At 35.9% G+C, this 22,772-nt stretch overlaps 1 protein-coding gene across 1 annotated transcript in view; it reads left to right on the forward strand.

The window, feature by feature from the left end:
* LOC150093658 (guanine nucleotide-binding protein G(q) subunit alpha) overlaps positions 1 to 22,772 on the forward strand; it is a 176,939-nt gene that overhangs the window by 125,456 nt on the left and 28,711 nt on the right. Inside the window, exons 4-5 of the mRNA XM_090413138.1 lie at positions 6,464 to 6,592; positions 21,003 to 21,132. Of these exons, the coding sequence (XP_090269264.1) occupies positions 6,464 to 6,592; positions 21,003 to 21,132 (259 nt within the window). The remainder of the gene's footprint in view (positions 1 to 6,463; positions 6,593 to 21,002; positions 21,133 to 22,772) is intronic.

The raw sequence follows: 22,772 nt of genomic DNA on the forward strand, positions 1-22,772 counted from the left end.
TAATATGGGAGTCTTGATAGATTAATTTAGAGCCTCTGTAGCTCAGTTGGTTATAGATGAAAGAAGCCCTTTGGTCAGAAAGAAGATTTGATTCTTGTCCATGATGTGAGGAACCTTTATCTGGTCTCTTTCAACTAAAGGTGAGTTAGCCAGTCTCATATGGAGGTAGAGGGTTTTTCTCCCAGAAACTCTGGTTTTTCATCCCTCAGAACTGGCAAACCAGCCAGTAGAACACACACAATTTACAGGCAAGAATACTCGGAGGCATAGTGGTAACTGCCTTATCCTCGTATTATGGTTAAGAAATTCAAGGGTATTTGGAAGGCTATGGGCACTTAGTGTGTTAAAGCCACTGATGGATGATAGATTAATTTGGAGGAAAATTATCAATTGGAAGTTTTGTTTAATATTATCATGATGCCCTGTACGTCCCCTGAGGGTATGTGTGAAGTATTTGCTGAAAACTAAAAATATTTTGATTCATAGATTTATCATCAGTTTAATACAGTTGCAAATTAAAAAAATTAACCAGTGAAGGTATGTGGAGTGGAATCTTTCCTTATATGCAGTTGTGTAACAGCCATGTAAAAACTGACAGTGTTAGGATCAAGTGAAGTGGGCATGCGTGTGATTAAAATAAAATGTGTTTGTGTTTACGCATATAAAAAATATTTCAGTTGGAATGAAAAGCTATATTGACAAACTGAAAGGATTTTGATGGGCTCTCTCATTTCCCATCCTTGCTGACTTCTATTTAGATCCAGCTGGAAGAAAAAATTGCAACGATCAATCCAAAACCTTTGATATTTCTTTGTTTATGGATGATATATTTGCTGCTTGAAATAATTCAGGTGAACAACTAGATGTTTTCTACAGAAAATCAACCTTCATTACATTTTTTTTTTCTTCAAACCATTCTTCTCGAGTTGGTATATTCATCAACTTTGGCTCATCATCTCCCCCCCCCCCTTCAGAAATACGACATTATTAAATGCTCTTCTTTCAAGAGCTCATATTATCTGATCTACTTCAAACAAAAATTCTTCAATCAAAGAAACAGTCATTCTCACTGATTACAACTCCAAAACAGTAGCGATTACCAACTTTACTCCGCCATCTTTTAGAAGACTCACAGAATCGTCATCATGTACATAAAAACACTTATCTTACAAGTGCATTTCTCTTACCCTATACAAGTTTAATATTTCCACAACTTTCAAGCCTTTTAATTCAGTTACCTCTTATCATACCATCTCCAAAAGATAATTTTCTACCTCTGTTACCTGTAGTGTATTCAGTCCCATGTAGTTGGAAGTTATTTTACTTTGGGCAACCCTACTGAATGTAGGACTGAACATCAGTTTACATTACTTTTAGAAAATGGGATAAATGGATTCTAGAAGAACGTGGAGTTGGTATACATAATATTTTCCATAAATATGAATGCTTTTTTAAAGAAAGTTCTGAAGGACTTCTTCATAGCCCACATCTCATCCTTAAGATGGACACTTCATGCCAAAATTGGGAAATTATTGGTAAAAATTATACTGTTTAATTGTACAAGTTTTTATTACATGTACACGTGCTTCATTTCTTGGTTTTTAAATCACAAGCACACTTCATTTGATCCTAATAGTATTGGTTTTTACCTGACTGTCTTGCAACTGCACTTATAAGGAGAGATTCCATTCTCCATGTGCTTTCAGTGTTTAATTTTTTAATTTCCAACTGTATTGCAATGATGATTGATGATACACGAATCAAAATATTTATAGTTAATCAATCTTAGTTGAATAATTTTTCAACGTGTATTTACATGTAACTTAACTGAATTATGTGTTTATCTAGCTGGTTTGCCTGCTTTGAGGGATGAAAACCAGTTTATTTACAGGAGGAAAACCTCCATCCATGTATAAGACTGGCTAATTCACCCCTTGATAAAGGGTTTTTATGTCATGGGGTGGGATTTTAAACTAGGTCTTTCCAGCCAAATGATTCCTTCAAAGCCAAAAGAGAGCTAGGAAGGCTCATGAGTAGTCGCATCAGTGCTATGTATGGGCAAATGATCATGGCAAAAGTAGTAATCTAATGTCTTACTTTGAATAGCAGAAGGTCGAATTATCGACAGAAATGATTTAGGAAAAGCTTCTTTCAAAACAAAGATGTAGGTGGAATTAAAGAAGAGAGGATGAGAAGTTGGTGTTATGTTAGTAGCTGAACTGTGAAGGAAAGCATTAAATACAGGTTTGGAACGTCACATACGAAAATATCGATACTAACAACAGACATAATGTATAAAATGTCCATGAGAAAGCAGTTGGAGGGTGTTCATGAGAGGTCACTTAATAGTTATGTTCATACAAGGTAAAGGTGCAAGAGGGAATAGTGGCAGTGGTTTTGAGATGGTCTGGTGCGAGATGGAAGTGAATAGAATTAAATACTTAGTTGGATGTTGTTATAGACCTGGTAATATGGATGGTAGTGACCATGAAATATATAATCAAATTACCAAGCAAATAAAAAAGATTAATCATGTGAGTGATTTTAATTATTGCAATATAGACTGGGGTGATGAGATAGCAACTGCAAAAGTAAAGGAAAAGAGTTTCTCGAGTTTTTGAGAGAACTACTTCAGGCAATATGTAACAGAGGGCACACGAAGATTGGGGGTCTTGGATTTGACCATCTCATCAGCAGATGTTATTATAAATGATGTGTCACATCATCCTCCAATTGATGAGAGTGACCATGAAGTGATTATCTGGGTGGTTGCCAGCAGTGTAAGAACTTCTGTGAGGAAAGGGTATATGTGGAGCTACAAGGCTGGTGATTATGAGAAGCTTAGGAGACATTTTGTAGGTGTAGCATGGAATGAGGAGTTGGCTAGAAAGGAGATCAGTGCTGCTTGAATGATATTCAAGAAATATCTAGTAAAAGCAATGTCTAAATGTATTGCTTCTACTAGATAGTTCTTGAATAAGAGGAGTGGTAATCATTTCCATGAGGAATACAAAGAACAGGCAAGGAGGGTGACTCGATTGGTAAGGGTAGCAGAAGTTCAGTATAAGCAGCAGTTAGCTAATGAAGGCAAAAAAAAAAAAAAAAATCCTAGGGAGTTCTTTCAATATGTAGCCAGCAAAAAAAAAAAAAAAATGATTATGGAAGAATGATATTGATTGGAGAAAATGGTATAAGAACAACTGCTGCAGAGGATATAGTTGAGATGTTTCATGAGCAGTTTATAAAGATCTTACATTCTTGTGAATGTAACATCGTAGAGAGTTTGAGATCAGTGGATGATGAGTAGAGACTGACTGTAAATGAGCAAGAGGTATATGTGTAATTAGCAAACTTGATGTTAATAAGGCTGCTGGACTTGATAACATATCACTATGTATTTTGAAGGACTGTACCAGGAAGTTGATATCTGCCTTGACATATTTGTTTAATATGAGTTTTACATTGGGTCAAGTTCCAATGGAGCGGAAGGTAGGCAAGATTGTGCCGATTCATAAGGGAGGTGACGAAACTCAAGCATCAAATTATAGGCCTATCTATGTGTCAGTTGTTGTGGTTAAAGTGCTAGAGAGGCTGGTGTGAACTAGGATCTAGAATTGGGTGATGTTAGATCGTACTTTGGGGTGTTAATGTTACTTAATTCTGAATGTGCCTTATAACTACTTTCTCTGTGTCAGGGATTGTAAGGTTTTCCCTGGGTAACAAACCCAAACAAATTTATATTTATACTGCACCAGTTAGAGTTATTATACCTTAGATATGTTCAGGGGCTCTCAAAATTGTTGCAGTCGTGGCCCTTCTCTTTCTTTCTCCTTTATCACGGTTCGTGGTTTAGTGAGTGGCAAATGGCAGTCCCAAACACAAATTTAATACCATGATTTCAAATGACAAAACATATTTATTATACACTAATAAAATTACATTGAACATGAAATAATCAATTCTTCTGTTATCTTAATTAGATTAAACCACATTCAAACAATACATGAAAATCTCACAAATTAACACATTTATCATTCCCTAAGAAAAGCATGCACTTGGGCAACTAATACAAATTTATCTAGACAAAATCTCAGGGAAAAGAGCTAAGGTAACATTTGCATACTAGATTGAGCAAGAATCACTTGACATGGCTCTTCGGACTACCAGTCCAATGTTCCTAAAGCTACTCTAACAAATAAATTAGTTTGTTTTTCTTTTAGCGACACTGCTTAACATGTTTTCCTTCAGCACTCTCTCTTAACTTTAGAAAGGACAAAATTGCCTTACCGTTTCTGGCTGCTAACTGTTTCACTAAATCACCATGCAAGTCACGTGTGCATCCTAGTTGGATCCTTGTTCACACTGCAGATTCTTTTCCTTCCCGTCGCATGGATTCACACACACTGAAATTTCGCCGTTAACTGAGAACATCTGAGGTGCTTGTCTGGGATTTCTGGATCCTTCAAGGAGAAACATCACGGTTCGGGTTTCACTTAGACCCAAGCTTTCCCTTTCTCGTCAGAGATCATCCTCACTTCCTACCTCTTTTTCTCTTTTCTCACCTCGTGTCCCTCACTCTCTGTCTCCCACCTTTTTCTCTCCTTTTTCTTTCGATCATTCACCTTTTTCTTCCAAGGAGCTTACATTCACAGTCGCATCAAATTGCTTCATTGCGAACCCATGAGAGAGCTCCTCTCAGAGAATTAGCTAATCCTTGCTTGTAAAGTTCCAATATGGGCGTGTCAAGATCATGCCCTTTAGGCTCTTAGTCATTATGTTTTCTTTGTTTGCCGTAGCTTACACATACCATTCCTTTATTTCGATTTATACACATTATTTTCCTTTATTAAAATTACACATATTAAATATTTCACAATCTTTCCCTTTCAATAAGTAAATGGATGTACACTTAATAATTAGATACACAATTATATGATGCACTTTACTCAATATACAATTATATATTACACTTTACTTTATCCCCCCCCCTTCCTTATTTCTTTCCAATACAATATTGACCAGCAGTACAGGTATTTTCTCTGGTTTAAAGCTCCTTTCATTGTTAGATCACGAATGAATGTCTGTCTAGTAAAGGCAGGCCTCATTCACGATCTAACAGTGGACAACAGAGGTATTATCTTTGGTGGACAACATGGATTTGCTAAAGGGAGGTCATGAAGAGAGGCGACAGAACTTAGAACGGTAACTTCCCTTTGGTCGGAAAGACGTGGATTCGAATCCCGTCCATGACATGAGGAACCTTTATCTGGTCTCTTTTGACCAAAGATGAGTTAGCTGGTCTCATTCAGAGGTGGAATTTTTTTTTTCTCCTGGAAACATGGGTTGTTTGCCCATCAGAACAGACAAACCGACCAGTAGAACACACGGAATTTACAGACAAGAATACTTAGAGGCATAGAGGTAACTGCCTTATCCTTATTGCCCTGGAATAATCTATAGGCTTCTGTCATGTCTCTTTTTATTTTTTATTTTTAATCAGCTAGTTTTTGAAGCCCATGAACCTCTAATCTATTCTCGTAGGAAGCATTCCACAGACTGCCACAATCTTTATGACATGCCTCTAGATCATCTCTGCAGGTGGCCAGCTCTGCATGCATTAGTCCAGATGTGGCTTTATGAAAGGCTTATAAAAGGGAACAGTATCCTCCCTATCTCTTTGTCATGTGGTGTACTTTATAAGTATATACTTTTTTATACCCCATACTTTTATAAGTATGGGATTAGAAAAAAATGAGGGCGAATAACTCCTATAAGTGAGCATATAATATTTTTTTGGCAGAAATAAGCCATGAATAAAAAACCAATAACGAAGATATTCAAAGTTAGTTTTCTGTCTAAAAATTCTGATCATGGCTAGCCCAGTGTGCTTGTCATTTCATTGGATTTCATACTGCTGGGTATGTTGCAGATTTTTAACTCTTTAATTTTTAATCTTTTAAATTCTTTTTTTTTTAATTCATTATTAGTTTTATTCATGACATTTCTGCTGTATGTTTGATACATATTTTTATGCTTGCTTATTGATTCTTCAATGTCAACACCTTACCAAATCTTGTACTGTTTTGTCTCGTTATCAAGTTTTATACTAAATATCATTACCTTCAAAAAATAAAAATACGTACCCAGATATGTCATGTTGCTCTTATATATATTTTTTTTCTTTTTAATTTATAAAACTTAATTTTTAGCCTATAGGTTGAAATATAGGGGAGGCTAGAAGCTTTATTTTAAAAATTGAAAATATCTGTGTTCACAAGATAGGAATGTTTTTAGTCAAAAAAATAATTTTTTTTTTTTCCTCTGCTCCAAAATAACTCCATAATATATGGATTATTATGGAGAATACTTTATGGTAGCATGTGAAACGTTTAACATATAGCTCATTATAATGTTTTTTTTCTCCTCTTTCTCTCTCTCTCTCTCTCTCTCTCTCTCTACTTAGTTACCTGAGTGACATTGACAGAATAGCAAGACCAGATTATCTCCCAACTCAGCAAGATATATTAAGAGTTAGAGTGCCCACAACTGGCATTATAGAATATCCATTCGATCTTGATTCAATCATATTCAGGTAATTATATTTGTTCTCGCTATTATTTTATTTTCTGTAAACAATAAGATATAAAGTGATTAGTGAGAATCTCTTGAAATTATGTGAAGAAATGAGTTTGGCTCATGCTCTGTGTACAGTTGACTCGCACTTCAGTGAACTTGGAGGAAATAGTTTGTTATAATGAAAGGTGCATTATGTAATGGAGATTTGTTTTAGTGAATTTCTTCATTTAATTTCTGGTATTGAGACCACAGGTTTATTAAAATAAAGAATACAACCTAACAAGACTTATAAAAAGACCAGAAAAAAATTACACATGGTAGCTGTTATCAGAACTTCAAAACTAGTATATATAAACAAAGTAACCAGGAAAAAAAATGTTGTATTAACTATTATATAAGCTTTGGAACAATGTCAGTTGTTGCTGTTATGTTCTATGGCATAACACATGCTATATCCCATTTCTGTGGTTGTTAGATTTTTGATGAATGCAAACCAGACTTGGTGTTAGGATTAAACCTTGGTTTATTATACGGTATATGGAGCATTGCTGAGGCTTCTTTAAATTTTCTTATAAAAATGGTTATGATCAATATATGGCATTTATGTTTCTTGCCAAACTACTTGGTTACCTGTATTTATTGTGTGGAAGGCTAATCCTGATCTGTGCTTCGCTGAACATCTTTTACATGTTCAGATATGCCCATCTATCTCTCCAGGCGCTCCCATTTAGCCTATATAGCACATACCACAATAGCAATGAATTTTGTATATTCCTGGTTTTTTATCGGAGGATGTGGAGGTTTTGGTGAAAGTAAGAACAAAACATCGAAATATACATTTGCAAAAAAGCCATTTTAACTTTGTAATCACAAAGCAACTTTGTAACAATCTCGAAGCAAGGTAATAATGTAACTGCATTTTTGGAATCCTGTTTATTTGAAGGAGTTAGTGTGTTAGGAATTCAGGCCTCCATGGAGTCATAAGACTCATCGTGGGAAGCCAACCATAGAAAACACAGTATCACACCACTCTTGTACCCATTGACTGTTCGTGCTCTCATCACTGTCAGGCCATGCATTTCACAGTTCATCCCCCCTACATGCAAAGAAACCACTCTTTACCATTTTGCTCACAACTTTTTTCCGTAGCTTCCAGGGATTGTCCTTATTCTCACTCCTTTCCCCTGTTCCACCAAACAAAAGAACTCCTGTATTTACCTCTCAACAGTTTGTCTCAGTCATATCACCTCTCCTTCTATTTAACAAACTCTGTAGTCCACATTCCCTCAGCCTATCTTTGCCACCTCTGCACTCTTTCCATGGTTAATTTATCCCTTTCAGATTTGGGCACAATAGTCCAAGTGTGTTGTGATTGGGACTTTAAGCAGTCGAATGACAACTCTTATATCTGCTGGTCAGCATCCTTCTCAGTATTGCTGCAATCTTCTGGGTTACCTTCACCACCTTTGCAATATATTCCCTGAATTTCAGATTTCTATCGGTCATCACCACAAATCCCTTGCCTCCCCCACTTCCTCCAGTACAGTTCCTCTAACAGAGTATGCAGCCTTCCATTGATGTATCCCAAACTTCAAGACTACATTTAGCTACATTAAAGTGATATTCCCCATTCATTAGCCCATCTGTCCAGTTTATTCAAATCATCTTGTAAGGCTACCACATCTGCACTATTACTTAATAACTCTCCACATCATCTGTAAACAACTGAATCTCCCCCTGCAGTCCATTGACATTGATGTGAAGGTTAACACTTTGAGTCCTAGACCTACTGGGACTTAAAGAAATCTGTGTCCTGGCCATTTTTAGCTCTATTTAAAAAAATTGCTGTGCTGTATTTCTATGGAATATCCAAATTATTATTTTTTGTCTTTTAGTTTACATCTTTGACAATTAATTGGAACAAAAATTTTAGTTATACGTGTGGTATGGGCTCCAGAAATGGGTTGCAAGAAATCAAGGTTTTGGAAAAAAATAGTTAATTTTTTATTAACTATTTTAATAAAATTTAATAAAATGGAATATCCAAATTATTATTTTTTGTCTTTTAGTTTACATCTTTGACAATTAATTGGAACAAAAATTTTAGTTATACGTGTGGTATGGGCTCCAGAAATGGGTTGCAAGAAATCAAGGTTTTGGAAAAAAATAGTTAATTTTTTATTAACTATTTTAATAAAATTTAATAAAATGGAATATCCAAATTATTATTTTTTGTCTTTTAGTTTACATCTTTGACAATTAATTGGAACAAAAATTTTAGTTATACGTGTGGTATGGGCTCTAGAAATGGGTTGCAAGAAATCAAGGTTTTGGAAAAAAATAGTTAATTTTTTATTAACTATTTTAATAAAATTAGTTTCTAACTAATTAATTTCTACTTATATTTACTATGATTAAAATGTCATTTTACATAGGGGTGTATGTCACTATAATTATCCACTATTGGCCACAAAAGTCAAGTGGTAAATTATTGAATTAGGCCATTCAGTTTTTGAAATGCCATGACCTCACATGCAATCGCGAACATGACTCACTGGATGACCTTGAATTTGGTCACTTCTTCGAAGTTCTTCGTCACTGTTGCTTGACTCATAGCTCACGTTTGTGGGGAGATCTGCTTCCTCTTGTTCTGGATCACTGTCTGCCCAATCATCTAATTCAGATCCTTTGTTATCGAGTATTTCCTCGAGCATTTGTTCTAATTTACTCAAGAACCGTTTTACAACCCTGCCTTGGGCACCAGTGGGTCCGTGGTGACAGAGAAATTCAAACTGATCTCTCAGGTCACAAGAAGAGAGTCACGAATCCCTTATATTGTTTAGATTGAAGCATCCAAAGTTATGACGGCACAGTGTAATATAAACATGAATGCATGCACTCATACGTGACACAGGTGTTACGATATACTGATATAAATTCCCTTTTTTAAGCCAACCATCCTCATGGATAATGAAGTTGACGGTTCAAATTTAACTACAGTACAGTCTGATAATGAATTTCAAGCATATATTATTATTTGATATTGGGGTGCTTAAGGGTCAAAGCTGTATAACTGAGAGGAGACCTCCACATAGCCTTTAAAGGAATGCGGAGAACCGACCAGGGCATCTGACCTAATGTCCAATCCTCACCTTCTCGTGGTGCACCCTGTTGGGGATCTACCTGGATACTGAACGAACGAGGATGGGCTGACAATTTGGGATTTAGCCAACCAAATTGTATTCTTATTGGCTTAAACCAATATACGAAATGATGGTACAACTTGACAAAATTTCATGCCGACTGGGCGTTGCCCGGTTAAACAAGGCCCCCCCCCCCGTTGTTTTCGCCAGGGAACCAGGACGAACAGCTAAAAGTCAGCTACTGGAACAAATCTGAAAACAAACCCCAACTCAACATCACCAGAGTTAAAGATCGGTACTATCAACACAAGAAGCCTGAATGGCAAAGAAATGGAGCTAGCTGAGGAACTAGATAAGTACCAGATCGACATAATAGGGGTGACTGAAACAAAAAAGACAAAAACTGGTGAGATCTTTCTGAGCAATAAATACAAAATGTTATATTCACGCAATGACAATCAAGGAAAAAAAGGAGTAGCCATAGTATTCAACACAAAATACGAGGCTAATCTTCTTGAATGGCATTCAGTCTCAAGTAGAGTAATGTGGGCAAATATGAGAATGGGGAACTGGACAATGAGACTTATTTGTGCCTATGGTCCCACAGAAAGTTCTACTAAGGTAGAAGTGGAGGAATTTTTTCAGGCTTTAGAAAAAGCAACTGACACAGTGAAAAAGGAAAAGTTGGTACTTGTTGGGGATCTAAATAGCAGAGTAGGAAATGATTGTGAGATATACAAAAATATTTGGGGAAAATTTGGAGAAAAGAGCAAAGCTAATAATAATGGCAAATACCTGTTGGATTTCTGCCCAGGACATGGACTGGTTTTTACTAACACCATGTTCCAACATAAAAATGTGCACAAATTCACATGGAGAGAAGAGCCAAGGAATAAGAAAAGTCTAATTGACTATGTTATTGTTGATAGTGATGTTTTCTCCATGGTGCAGAACACCAGAGTGTACACAGGATTTGAAATTCGAAGTGATCACTATTTAGTCTTGAGCAGGATAAAATTGAATTTCATATTGAAAAGAATAACACGTAAGAAAGTTTTAAAGCGAATAAAAGTTGAGCAGCTCTCAGATGTGAACTGTAGACTAAAATACACAAAGATTATTGAAGAAAAAATGAAAGAGTTTCAGAACAGGAATCAAACCTTGGAGATTCAGTGGCAAACTCTGAAGAAAACATTGATTGATTCAGCTAGAGAGGCATGTGGTGAGGTTGTCTGCAAGGATAAAAAAATCATAACTCCCTGGTGGACACAGGAAGTTAAAGAGGCAGTGAAGGAAAAGGAGAAAGCATATCAAAAGTTCCTGGCAAATAAGTCAGCTTGTGCTCTTAGAGAATACAGAGACAAATGCAAGAATGCTAAACACTGTGTAAAACTAGCTAAACAAACGTCATGGGAGGACTTTGGCAAGAACGTAGAAAATAAATATCAAGAAGGTGGCAAAATATTCTGGAGGTTGTTGAAGAAGCTTAGGAATGGAGGAAAGTGTGCTAAAAGGAGTTAGAGATGATAAAGGTGACATGAAAACAGGAGAAAAAGATATCCTTGAAGTATGGAGTAATTACTTTGAAAAACTGCTAAATGAAACAAGCAGCGATGACAGCACAGTGATAAAAAACACTGACCAGGCATGCAGTCAGGAATACATATCCATACTTGAAGTAGAAAAAGCCATCAAAGGCTTGAAATGTTGAAAGGCAGCAGGAGTAGATGATATTCGACCAGAAATGCTGAAGTATGGTGGTATAAGAGTCTTACAGTGGCTCCACTGCATAGTTCAGAAAGCCTGGACAGAGGGACGAATTCCCAATGATTGGAGTAGAGCTCTCATAGTACCCATATATAAAAAGGGAAATAAAACTGAATGTGAGAATTACAGAGGTATTTCCCTACTGAGTGTTCCTGGCAAGATCTATGCAAGTGTACTTGAGAAATGGTTGAGAAGAATTGTGGAAGAAAAGCTTGGTGAAGAACAAGCTGGATTCAGGTCAAATAGAGGCTGTCAGTGTCAGATCTTCACTTTACGACAAATAGTCGAGAAAGCATGGGAATATAACAAAGATCCGTATTTAAGTTTTGTTGATTTGGAAAAGGCATATGAAACGGTACCAAGAGAGAAGCTATTCAATACGCTACAGTTATATGGTGTGAATGGGGCATTATATCAAGCAATACTTAGTGTTTATTTGAGTTGTAAGTCAGCAGTTAGAATTGAAGGAAGTACAGGGAGATGGTTTAATGTTAAATCTGGTGTGAGACAAGGATGTACATTATCCCCTCTGTTATTCATTATCTATATGAATCATATTATGAAGGAAAGTGGTATTAAACATGATATCAAAATTTGGAGATGTTAATGTCAGCTCTTTGCTTTATGCGGATGATGTTATACTTCTAAATAATCCGCTACAAGATTCTCTGACTAAATTGAATAACTGTTGTAATAGATATGGTATAAAGGTCAGCAATAAAAAGACAGACAATGAAAATAGGCAGAATCATTGAAAATATCAACTGTGTTGTGAATAGAGAACCTGTGGAACAAGTAAAACATTTCAGCTACTTAGGCACGATTTTTACTGAAGGTGGTAAATTAAATATAGAAATAGACAATAGAATCAGCAAAGCTGATATGGTGGGAAGTCAATTGAATAAATTCATATGGAATAAGAGAGAAATTAGTCAGACACTAAATTAGCTGTATACAAGACAGTGTTCAAACCAGTTTTAACTTATGAATCCGAGAGTTGGGTCAGAAGTAAAACACTTAACCAAAGACTAGAAACCGCAGATATGAGAGTCCTGAGAAAGATTATTGGTGTGAACAGATGGCATCAATGGCAATATCATATTAAAAATGAGGATATTAGGAAAGAACTTGACATTGTCAGCATCCAGGAATGCATTAGCAGGGCTAATCTCAGGTGGTATGGTCACTTAAACAGAATGGGCAAAGAAAGATTAGCAAAACAAGTTTTCTCTGCCAGGTTGGCAGCAAAACAACCCAGAGGAAGACCAAGATATAGGTGGATTGATATACGGTACAAAGTGCCTTAGACAATAGAAATATAAGATCTGATAATGTTGGAGTCTTGACAAGTAACAGACTGATTTGGAGGAAAATTGTAGATAGGAAGTTAGTAATGATGTAATTTTTTTCATATACTACTATCATATCCTGTACACCCCTTGAGGGTACATGGCAGGAATTTGATATTATTATTTTCGAAATTTTTAATTTAGCAATGTAAATATATTTTAATTTAACGATGGGATTCTGGGTTTGCATGCGATCAGTGTATATTTACATCGATAGGAACCCGAGTGTTCAAGAGTGCAGGTCCCTATGGGACCCCACTTGTAACCTTCTGCTTTATTGATACTGCTCCCTCATATGCAACTCTGATACTTATCAGATAGGCAATGTGAATCCAGTTCACTAACCTGGCATCTAAACCCATATTCTGCAACTTAAATATCAGCTTAACATGTGGTATCCTTTCAAATGCCTTTTGTAAAATCCCAAAAAAAATGGCATAATATGCCTCTTTTCCTCATCAGCTGCTATAGTCACTTTATTATAAAAGGCAATCATGTTACTAAAACAAATGCATCTCTTAACAAATCCATACTGATTCTCACTGATAACATTACCCTCATCTGCCTAATGCTGTAAATGATCTGATTATTTTTCTAATTTTTCCAAAATCTTAACTACTGATGAAATACAAACTGGTGTATACTTTGACATTTTCAGTCTGCTGCTACCACCCTTATGCAATAGCTTACCCTCTTTCTACTCCTTGGGCACCTTTCCCATGCCTAGATTTTCATTGAAAACCCAGGTCAATGGAGCTGTCAATTCTTAAGTGCATTCTCTCAAAACTGTGGCAAAATACCATCCAGTCCCACTGCTTTATTGACATCCAGAGTACTCAGTTATTTGAAACACACACACTCTTCTTGAACTTCTAAACTTTGAACCTGACCTATCCCTCTAGTATTAAAACCTACTTCTCCAGGATGAAATACTCCAATAAAGTTTTCATTGAATAACTGCACTATGTCCTTTGCATCAGTCACTCTATTCCCATTTATATCCAACAATGTCATTCTTCTCCAATCATTTCTCTACCTACTGGCCACTTAATAGAAGAATTCCTTAGGATTTTCATGGGATCTCAGGGCTAATCTCTTCTCATATTCCAGTTTTGCCTTCCTTGGTATATGACTGGTCACTCTCCTGGCCTCCGTCATATATTCTTTGCACATCTGCTCTCCAGCCCTCTCCTTATATCTCTTCCTTAAACTCTTTTTTTACCTGCAGTTCCTGTTTGATATTGTTTGTCATCCACTATACACCAAATTTTTTCTTCACTCATAGTATATAACTTGCTATTACTGCTAATAGATATTACCTCACAAGTTCCCAAGCACTCATGACCTGCCCTTCCAATTCCTTCATCTATGCAACTACCCCAGGCTGATATCTAAGACTATTATAATCACCTGCCTTATAATTCCACATACATCTCAGTTATAATCAGATCTTTATTACGTGAGTAGTACTAAACCATAATCTGAAGGTATAAGAATACAATTCAGTATGACCTAAAGTGTTTGCCTTTCCTTAGTATTTTGTTGGTTCTCATGTTTGTGCCTTTTATTATTGCAGCACACTGTTACATGCTAGAAATAGTAATTATGAACTCCATACCGAGTTCATGATACCCTACCCATATTTCACGTTTTTGTTCTTGGTGCTTTTCCCCATTTCAGTGCTCATCAAATGCCGTTAATTACAATAACATTAAGATCTTGGGCAGGTCATGGGGAATATTCAGATTCGTCTTGCAGGTATTTTTTTACTTAGGAGAGAAAGTGGAATGATAAATTTTAGTGAGAATGCAGAAATAACTTATATTTTAGACTGGTGCAGAATCATCCTATAAGAGTTTTTGAATGTGCAAACTTCACTTATATATTTAGTTTAATCCATATCCAAGTGTAAGCAAACAAAGTTTGCACCTGAAGTATCTTCAGGACTGGGGGAAACTTGTGGCAAAGGTGGACTGACTTCACATCACTTGCCTTAGTATCCTGATGCAAAGCTCATCTCCCTGCAGACATGTATAATGCTATGCATTATGGGAAGGGTCACTACCCAAACCAGGTAGTGACTGGAAAATATGACTTCTGCATTGCTTTAATCTTGGTATCACCTCTGGGTAGTGACTCTTCCCATAATTCATAGCATTATACATGTCCGCAAGTGATGTGAAATCAGTCCATCTTTGTCACGAGTTGCCCCAATCCTGAAGATACTTCAGGCGCAAACTTTGTTTGCTTACACTTGGTTTAATCCTTTATCCATATAATTTATATATATATAATTTATAGTATAACCAAGTGGGAAAAAACTTCCAATTCACTTATATATGGTAAAAACCTTCTTTTTATAATATCACTGTGACCAATCATCTGGGAATGTTCTGTGCAGGAAATGTAGGCTCCCAACTTTACTCAAAATGGAAAGTCACCTATATGAGAAGGAAGAAATTTGGCTATGTCTATCCTTCACTCTTGAAAAGTCTGTGCCAGATATCCTAAATTCCATCTGAATCATGTTTTTTAATGTAATTCCTTAGAGGTTGTACAACTTGTACATTGGTACTACCAGAAGGATAGAAAGTGATTAACATTAGATTTGGAGACAATTATTCTCTAGGGGAAAGAAGAAAAAAAAAGACTCCTCCAGAAGGCAGCAGTAGAAGTAAATGAGCAGGAAATTTTTTTTCTTCAAGTTAGCAGATGAACTGTGAAAGAGTGTTGAATAATTGAATAACAGCTGCATGTATTTTAACAGATTCATAGTAAAGCAAGAGAATTACTGATGTCATTTCTAATGAATGGAGACCGGGAAATAATGTGAGCAGCAGAAACTGAATGTATGAAAGTGTAGTGAATTGATGGCAGGCCATTAATCAGCCTGATTGTGCTTTTCTGTACCAAGTCTGTATTTTTTGGAATATTGGAGAAATACCATTCTTTGATTCGTATAGCTGAAATAACTTGAGTAAAAAAATCTAATTTTTTGGATGCTGAAGTGATATTTGTAATGTTTATGGCAAGACAGATTGGAGGTTAGTTATTCTGAGGAAGTCTTGTTTTGTCCCAATTTGTGTAGCTAAAAGTATGAGAAAGACAATTTGACTTTTCTAGTATTGAAATTAACGAGGTTTAAAATCCCTGTTGAAGTTTTGTTTGGAGATGAGGGTATACAGTTCTAGAAGTTTTGTTGACTTCTGTAGTTTGTCAAATGATAGAGATGAAATGTACTGTCATTAGCAAAACTGTGGATTGGGTTCATAGTCAACTAAATAAGGTCATTGATACATAAAGTACATGAAGGAAGAAAACATTATACAAACCTAGCCATTAATTGCAAATTGAGGATAAAGATTCGTCACCATCACATGAAATGGAAAAGCAGACTGCTCAGTTGTAGAATCAGAAGACAAACCATATGATGGAAGCTTATTTCATAGCCTATAGACTTTTTTTTTCTTTTTCTTTTTTTTTTTTTGCCAAACATGATCACACATCTTAGAGATATCAAGAGCAAGCACTTGAGATTTTTCCCAAAATTTTTCAGTATACTGGTTTCCATAAAAGGAATAAAGAGAAAAATCACAATAATTCAAAAAGTGTATCATGAATTTTTATGTAATTTGGTGAAAAGCAATATGATATGAGATGTGAAAGAAAGAAACACCTACAAAATATTGTAAAGAAATAGTTTAATTTAGTAACAAATGGGTACATGAAGATAATGGTCAAAATGAGATTGTCAGAGTGCCTCAATAAGGAATGTGGTCACCCCTTAGAGCAGTACAGTAATCCCAATGATGTTTCATTCATTTTATAATAGTGTTCAGGAGCTCAGTTGGCAATAACAACCATTGCTCTTGAAAAGTGCTCTAAGTTGCTCAAGATTTTGTGAAGAGAGTTTGAGAGTAGTAACATGTCTAGCTAGAACATCCCAGACATACTCAATAGGATTAAAATCAGAAGACTTGGCTGGCTAGTCGATGCATACAATAGTCTCTTCTTGAAGATATTTGGTTCACAAGCTTTGCTGCGTGAGGATTTATCCTACAATACGATAATTGAGCTTTGCTCATTTAGCATCTTGTGGTTAAATGTCTCCCCTATTGCACTCAAATATTGATGAACGTAGGATCCAGGACCTCATCTCTATAAGTTACAATATTCATGGTTCTTCTAGGAAGCACATACAGGTTGGTGCATCCACCCAATGAGATGCTTTTCCAAACCATCACACTCTTTCCACCATAAGTGGACCTTCATATAATTGTCAAATAACATCTTCACATGTGTAAAAGAAAACTAGAATTTATCAAATACTCCCATGTATTTCACTCAATAATACATCATGAACTTCATTCAGAGAGAAGGTAGAACTGGTAACAATAGGTAAATTCTGAAGACAAGAATGAGTAATACAGTATGCATATGATGTTTCAGTTTCAGCTGTACAGTAGGAGGAAACACTATTAGAGTTCAGGGACATGGGCATAGATGTATAATTAATTAATTAAAAAATGTATAAACAACAATAGGGGTGCTTAAGGGTCAAAGCTGTATAACTGAGAGGAGACCTCCACATAGCCTTTAAAGGAATGCGCAGAACCGACCAGGGCTTCTGGCCTAATGTCCAATCCTCACCTTCTCGTGGTGCACCCTGTTGGGTATCTACTTGGATACTGAACGAACGAGGATGGGCTGGCAATTTGGGATTTAGCCAACCAAATTGTATTCTTATTGGTTAAACCAAAATTAAAAATGATGGTACAATATGACAAAATTTCATGCCGGCTGGTGCGTCACCCGGTTAAACAAGCCCCCCCCCCCCCCCCCGTTGTTTTCGCCAGGGAAACAGGGCGAACAGCGACTTGAACAAATCTGAAAACAAACACCAACTCAACATCACCACAGTTAAAGATCGGTACTATCAACGTAAGAAGCCTGAATGGCAAAGAAATGGAGCTAGCTGAGGAATTAGATAAGTACCAGATCGACATAATAGGGGTGACTGAAACAAAAAAGACCAAAACTGGTGAGATCTTTCTGAGCAATAAATACAAAATGTTATATTCAGGCAATGACAATCAAGGAAAAGAAGAAGTAGCCATAGTATTCAACACAAAATACGAGGCTAATCTTCTTGAATGGCAGTCAGTCTCAAGTAGAGTAATGTGGGCAAATATGAGAATGGGGAACTAAACATTGAGACTTATTTGTGCCTGTGGTCCCACAGAAGGTTCTAAGGTAGAAGTGGAGGAATTTTTTGAGACTATAGAAAAAGCCACTGACACAATGAAAAATGAAAAGTTGGTCCTTGTTAGGGATCTAAATAGAGTAGGAAATGATTGTGAGACATACAAAAATATTTTGGGAAAATTTGGAGAAAAGAGCAAAGCTAATAATAATGGCAAATATCTGTTGGATTTCTGCTCAGGACATGGACTGGTTATTACTAACACCATGTTGCAACATAAAAATGTGCAAAAATTCACATGGAGAGAAGAGGCAAGGAATAAGGAAAGTTTCATTGACTATGTTATTGTTGATAGTGATGTTTTCTCCCTGGTGCAGGATACCAGAGTGTACAGAGGATTTGAAATTGGAAGTGATCACTATCTAGTCTTGAGCAGTATAAATTGAATTTCATATTGAAAAGAATAACATGTAAGAAAGTTTTAAAGCGAATAAAAGTTGAGCAGATCTCAGATGTGAACTGTAGATTAAAATACACAAAGATTATTGAAAAGAAAATGAAAGAGTTTGAGAACAGGAATCAAACCTTGGAGATTCAGTGGCAAACTCTGAAGAAAACATTGATTGATTCTGCCAGAGAGGCATGTGGTGAGGTTGTCTGTAAGGATAAAAAAATCATAACTCCCTGGTGGTCACAGGAAGTTAAAGAGGCAGTGAAGGAAAAGAAGAAAGCATATCAAAAGTTCCTGGGAAATAAGTCAGCTTGTGCTCTTAGAGAATATAGAGACAAATGCAAGAATGCTAAACACTGTGTAAAACTAGCTAAACAAAAGTCATAGGAGGACTTTGGCAAGAATATAGAAAATAAATATCAAGAAGGTGGCAAAATATTCTGGAGGTTGTTGAAGAAGCTTAGGAATGGAGGAAAGTGTGCTGTAAAAGGAGTTAGAGATGATAAAGGTGACATGAAAATGGGAGAAAAGGATATCGTTGAAGTATGGAGTAATTACTTTGAAAAACTTCTAAATGAAACAAGCAGTGATGACAGCACAGTGCTAAAAAACACTGACCAGGCATGCAGTCAGGAATACATATCCATACTTGAAGTAGAAAAAGCCATCAAAGGCTTGAAATGTGGAAAGGCAGCTGGAGTAGATGATATTCGACCAGAAATGCTGAAGTATGGTGGTATAAGAGTCTTACAGTGGCTCCACTGCATAGTTCAGAAGGTCTGGACAGAGGGACGAATTCCCAATGATTGGAGTAGAGCTCTCATTGTACCCATATATAAAAAGGGAAATAAAACAATGTGAGAATTAAAGAGGTATTTCCCTACTGAGTGTTCCTGGCAAGATCTATGCAAGTATACTTGAGAAATGGTTGAGAAGAATTGTGGAAGAAAAGCTTGGTGAAGAACAAGCTGGATTCAGGCCAAATAGAGACTGTCAGGATCAGATCTTCACTTTACGACAAATAGTCGAGAAAGCATGGGAATATAACAAAGATTTGTACTTAAGTTTTGTCAATTTGGAAAAGGCATATGACAAGGTGCCAAGAGAGAAGCTATTCAATACGCTGCAGTTATATCGTGTGAATGGGGCATTATATCAAGCAATACTTAGTCTTTATTTGAGTTGTAAGTCAGCAGTTAGAATTGAAGGAAGTACAGGATGATGGTTTAATGTTAAATCTGGTGTGAGACAAGGATGTACATTATCCCCTCTGTTATTCATTATCTATATGGATCACATTATGAAGCAAAGTGGTATTAAACATGATATCAAAATTGGAGATGTTAATGTCAGCTCTTTGCTTTATGCGGATGATGTTAGACTTCTAAATAAATCCGCTACAAGTCTGCAAGATTCTCTAACTAAATTGAATAGCTGTTGTAATAGATATGGTATGAAGGTCAGCAATAAAAAGACAAAGACAATGAAAATAGGCAGAATCATTGAAAATGTCAACTCTGTTGTGAATGGGGAACCTGTGGAACAAGTAAAACATTTCAGCTATTTAGGCACGATTTTTACTGAAGATGGTAAATTAAATATAGAAATAGACAACAGAATCAGCAAAGCTGGTATGGTGGGAAGTCAATTGAATAAATTAATATGGAATAAGAGAGAAATTAGTCGGAACACTAAATTAGCTGTATACAAGACAGTGTTGAAACCAGTTTTAACTTATGGATCTGAGAGCTGGGTCAGAAGTAAAACACTTGACCAAAGACTAGAGACCACAGATATGAGAGTCCTGAGAAAGATTAGAGGCGTGAACAGATGGCATCAATGGCAATATCATATTAAAAATGAGGATATTAGGAAAGAACTTGACATTGTCAGCATCCAGGAATGCATTTACAGAGTTAATCTTAGGTGGTATGGTCACTTAGATAGAATGGGAGAGGAAAGATTAGCAAAACAAGTGTTCTCTGCCAGGTTGGCAGGAAAACGACCCAGAGGAAGACCAAGATATAGGTGGATTGATATGGTATAAAGTGCCTTAGACGATAGAAATATAAGATCTGATAATGTTGGAGTCTTGACAAGTAACAGACTGATTTGGAGGAAAATTGTAGATAGGAAGTTAGTAATGATGTAATTTTTTCATGTAGTGCTGTCATATCCTGTACACCCCTTGAGGGTACATGGCAGGAATTTGATGATAATGATAGTATTTTTTTAATTTATTGTCTCTCTAACACTTGAATAGCAAAGGTTTGAATTCCATGTAATAGGAACATTTTTATAAAGGCTCTGCATCTGAAGATGAATTAGTTACTGCCTCTCTCCAGTACCACTAGTTTTGTTTTTTTTCTTTCAAATATTTGAGTGATTAATCATCTTATATTAATAGGCACATTTAAAAAATTTAACAGGCAATTAAATGTCCTAATATGTTAATTTAAAAAAAAAAAAAAGAAATCTAGTTCTTGACAAAATTTTATTTATTATTTTTTCAGGATGGTTGATGTAGGTGGCCAAAGATCCGAAAGAAGAAAATGGATTCATTGTTTTGAAAATGTCACATCAATCATCTTCTTAGTCGCCTTAAGTGAATATGATCAAATTCTGTTTGAATCAGACAATGAGGTAATTGGATATTTGTTTGGCTGTATATTTTAGTGAATGTAAATTAATTGTGTTTCAATAACTTGGATAATGGGTGGAGTGAGAAAAAAAAAGTCCTTTCTTTGGTATGTTGTATTTGCATACAGAAATGGATATAAAGGTGTGACATTTATTAAAGGAAATCAGATTTAGAATTATCATTTTCTAATTGTGAAATGCCTCTACTGAGAATTTAGTTGTCAAATAAATGAACTGCATTCTTATCATCAAACAGCCATTTTTTTATATTTATTCTTTGTTTTGTGGACATCGCCATATAGAAACTGTTTCTGTAACAACATTATCTAGACATATGTTTATTACATTATAACATTTATGATTAGTTTTTTATTATGTTAATTTTGCAAGAGTTACCTTGACTTTGAGTAACAGGAACTCTCCAAATATTCAGACAGAATTCTGCAGATAAATCCTGAGAAAGTCAGGGACATACTTGTTAGAACTTATCAAGGACATGAAGAAAATCAAACAAATCAGGATTAGCATTGCATTCAACAGATGCAAATTATCACATACTATGAAAGTGTACAGTAATGGTGTATGTTTATTATAATTGTTGTTAGAACATTCAAAAAATCGTTGGAACTGTTTATTATTTTATATTTATACTAGAGGAGCCCCCCTCCCGGTGCCTATGGTGCCCAATCCCCTGAGTTCCGGACTGGTAAGCTGGTTCTCCTTCAATTCATGATGACTCGAGACATGAGACAACAATGAGTTTGTCTCATTCAGGCAAACACATTGTTGGATGTTTCAAAACAATGAAGAGACAGAAAACGTGACATAAAAACGTTTCAAATTTCGGCTTATCTTTCGGCAAATTTCAGTGCAAATTCGTAAACTAGATATTGGTGTCGAGGCTAGCTGGTGAACGGACGTGCTATCGGAGAGCTCCTGAGAGATTTGTGTTTTTCGTTGATTTATTGATGTTTTGGATTCAATTTAATGGACTTAAGTGTGTAATTTTGGTATATTATTGGAGCTTTATTAGCGTGGTTAGTGTACTAAAGTGTTTTATAACATAATCTATGTCGGGAAGTCGCTGCTAGATGAATTCGTAATGTGTAGTGTTCATGCAAGCTCCAGATAAGATAAGTATCATTTTCAGTTATCGATACAAATTACTTAATATTGTGTAGTTTTGTGTTGTTTGCCTTGCGTATTTCAGTGCGTCTGTTTTTGGTGTGTTATAACATATAATTTGACAAAACACGTTGCAAATAAGTATGGCACCTGTGCAAAGGAAAATGGCGGCCAGTAATGATGGTTCGCCATCGTTATCAAAGAACGGTAGCATAAAAGAAATGAGTCAGTGTACTAGCTGTGAAATGTACGCTTTGCGGAGTGCGGTCGGAGTGTGGTTAGATGATAATAAAGGATTGAATGTGTGTAGAATATGTAGGGAGAATGAGGAATTGAAGTGTATTTCGGATCGTGAGTGTGATATTTTTGTCAACCTTCAGAATGAAGGAAATAGGGATATGACAAGAAACGGCAAGGTTGTACATGAAAATTGTGAGAGTGTGAATGTAGAAAGTGTGAATGATAGTATAAATGGTTTCTCAGAGAATAAAAAAGATGAGATAGATGCATTGAGTGAG

Source organism: Typopeltis vanoorti, chromosome 23, assembly GCF_054136105.1.
Source record: "Typopeltis vanoorti isolate ZY-2024b chromosome 23, IOZ_Tvanoo_1.0, whole genome shotgun sequence".
Classification (NCBI taxonomy): domain Eukaryota; kingdom Metazoa; phylum Arthropoda; class Arachnida; order Uropygi; family Thelyphonidae; genus Typopeltis; species Typopeltis vanoorti.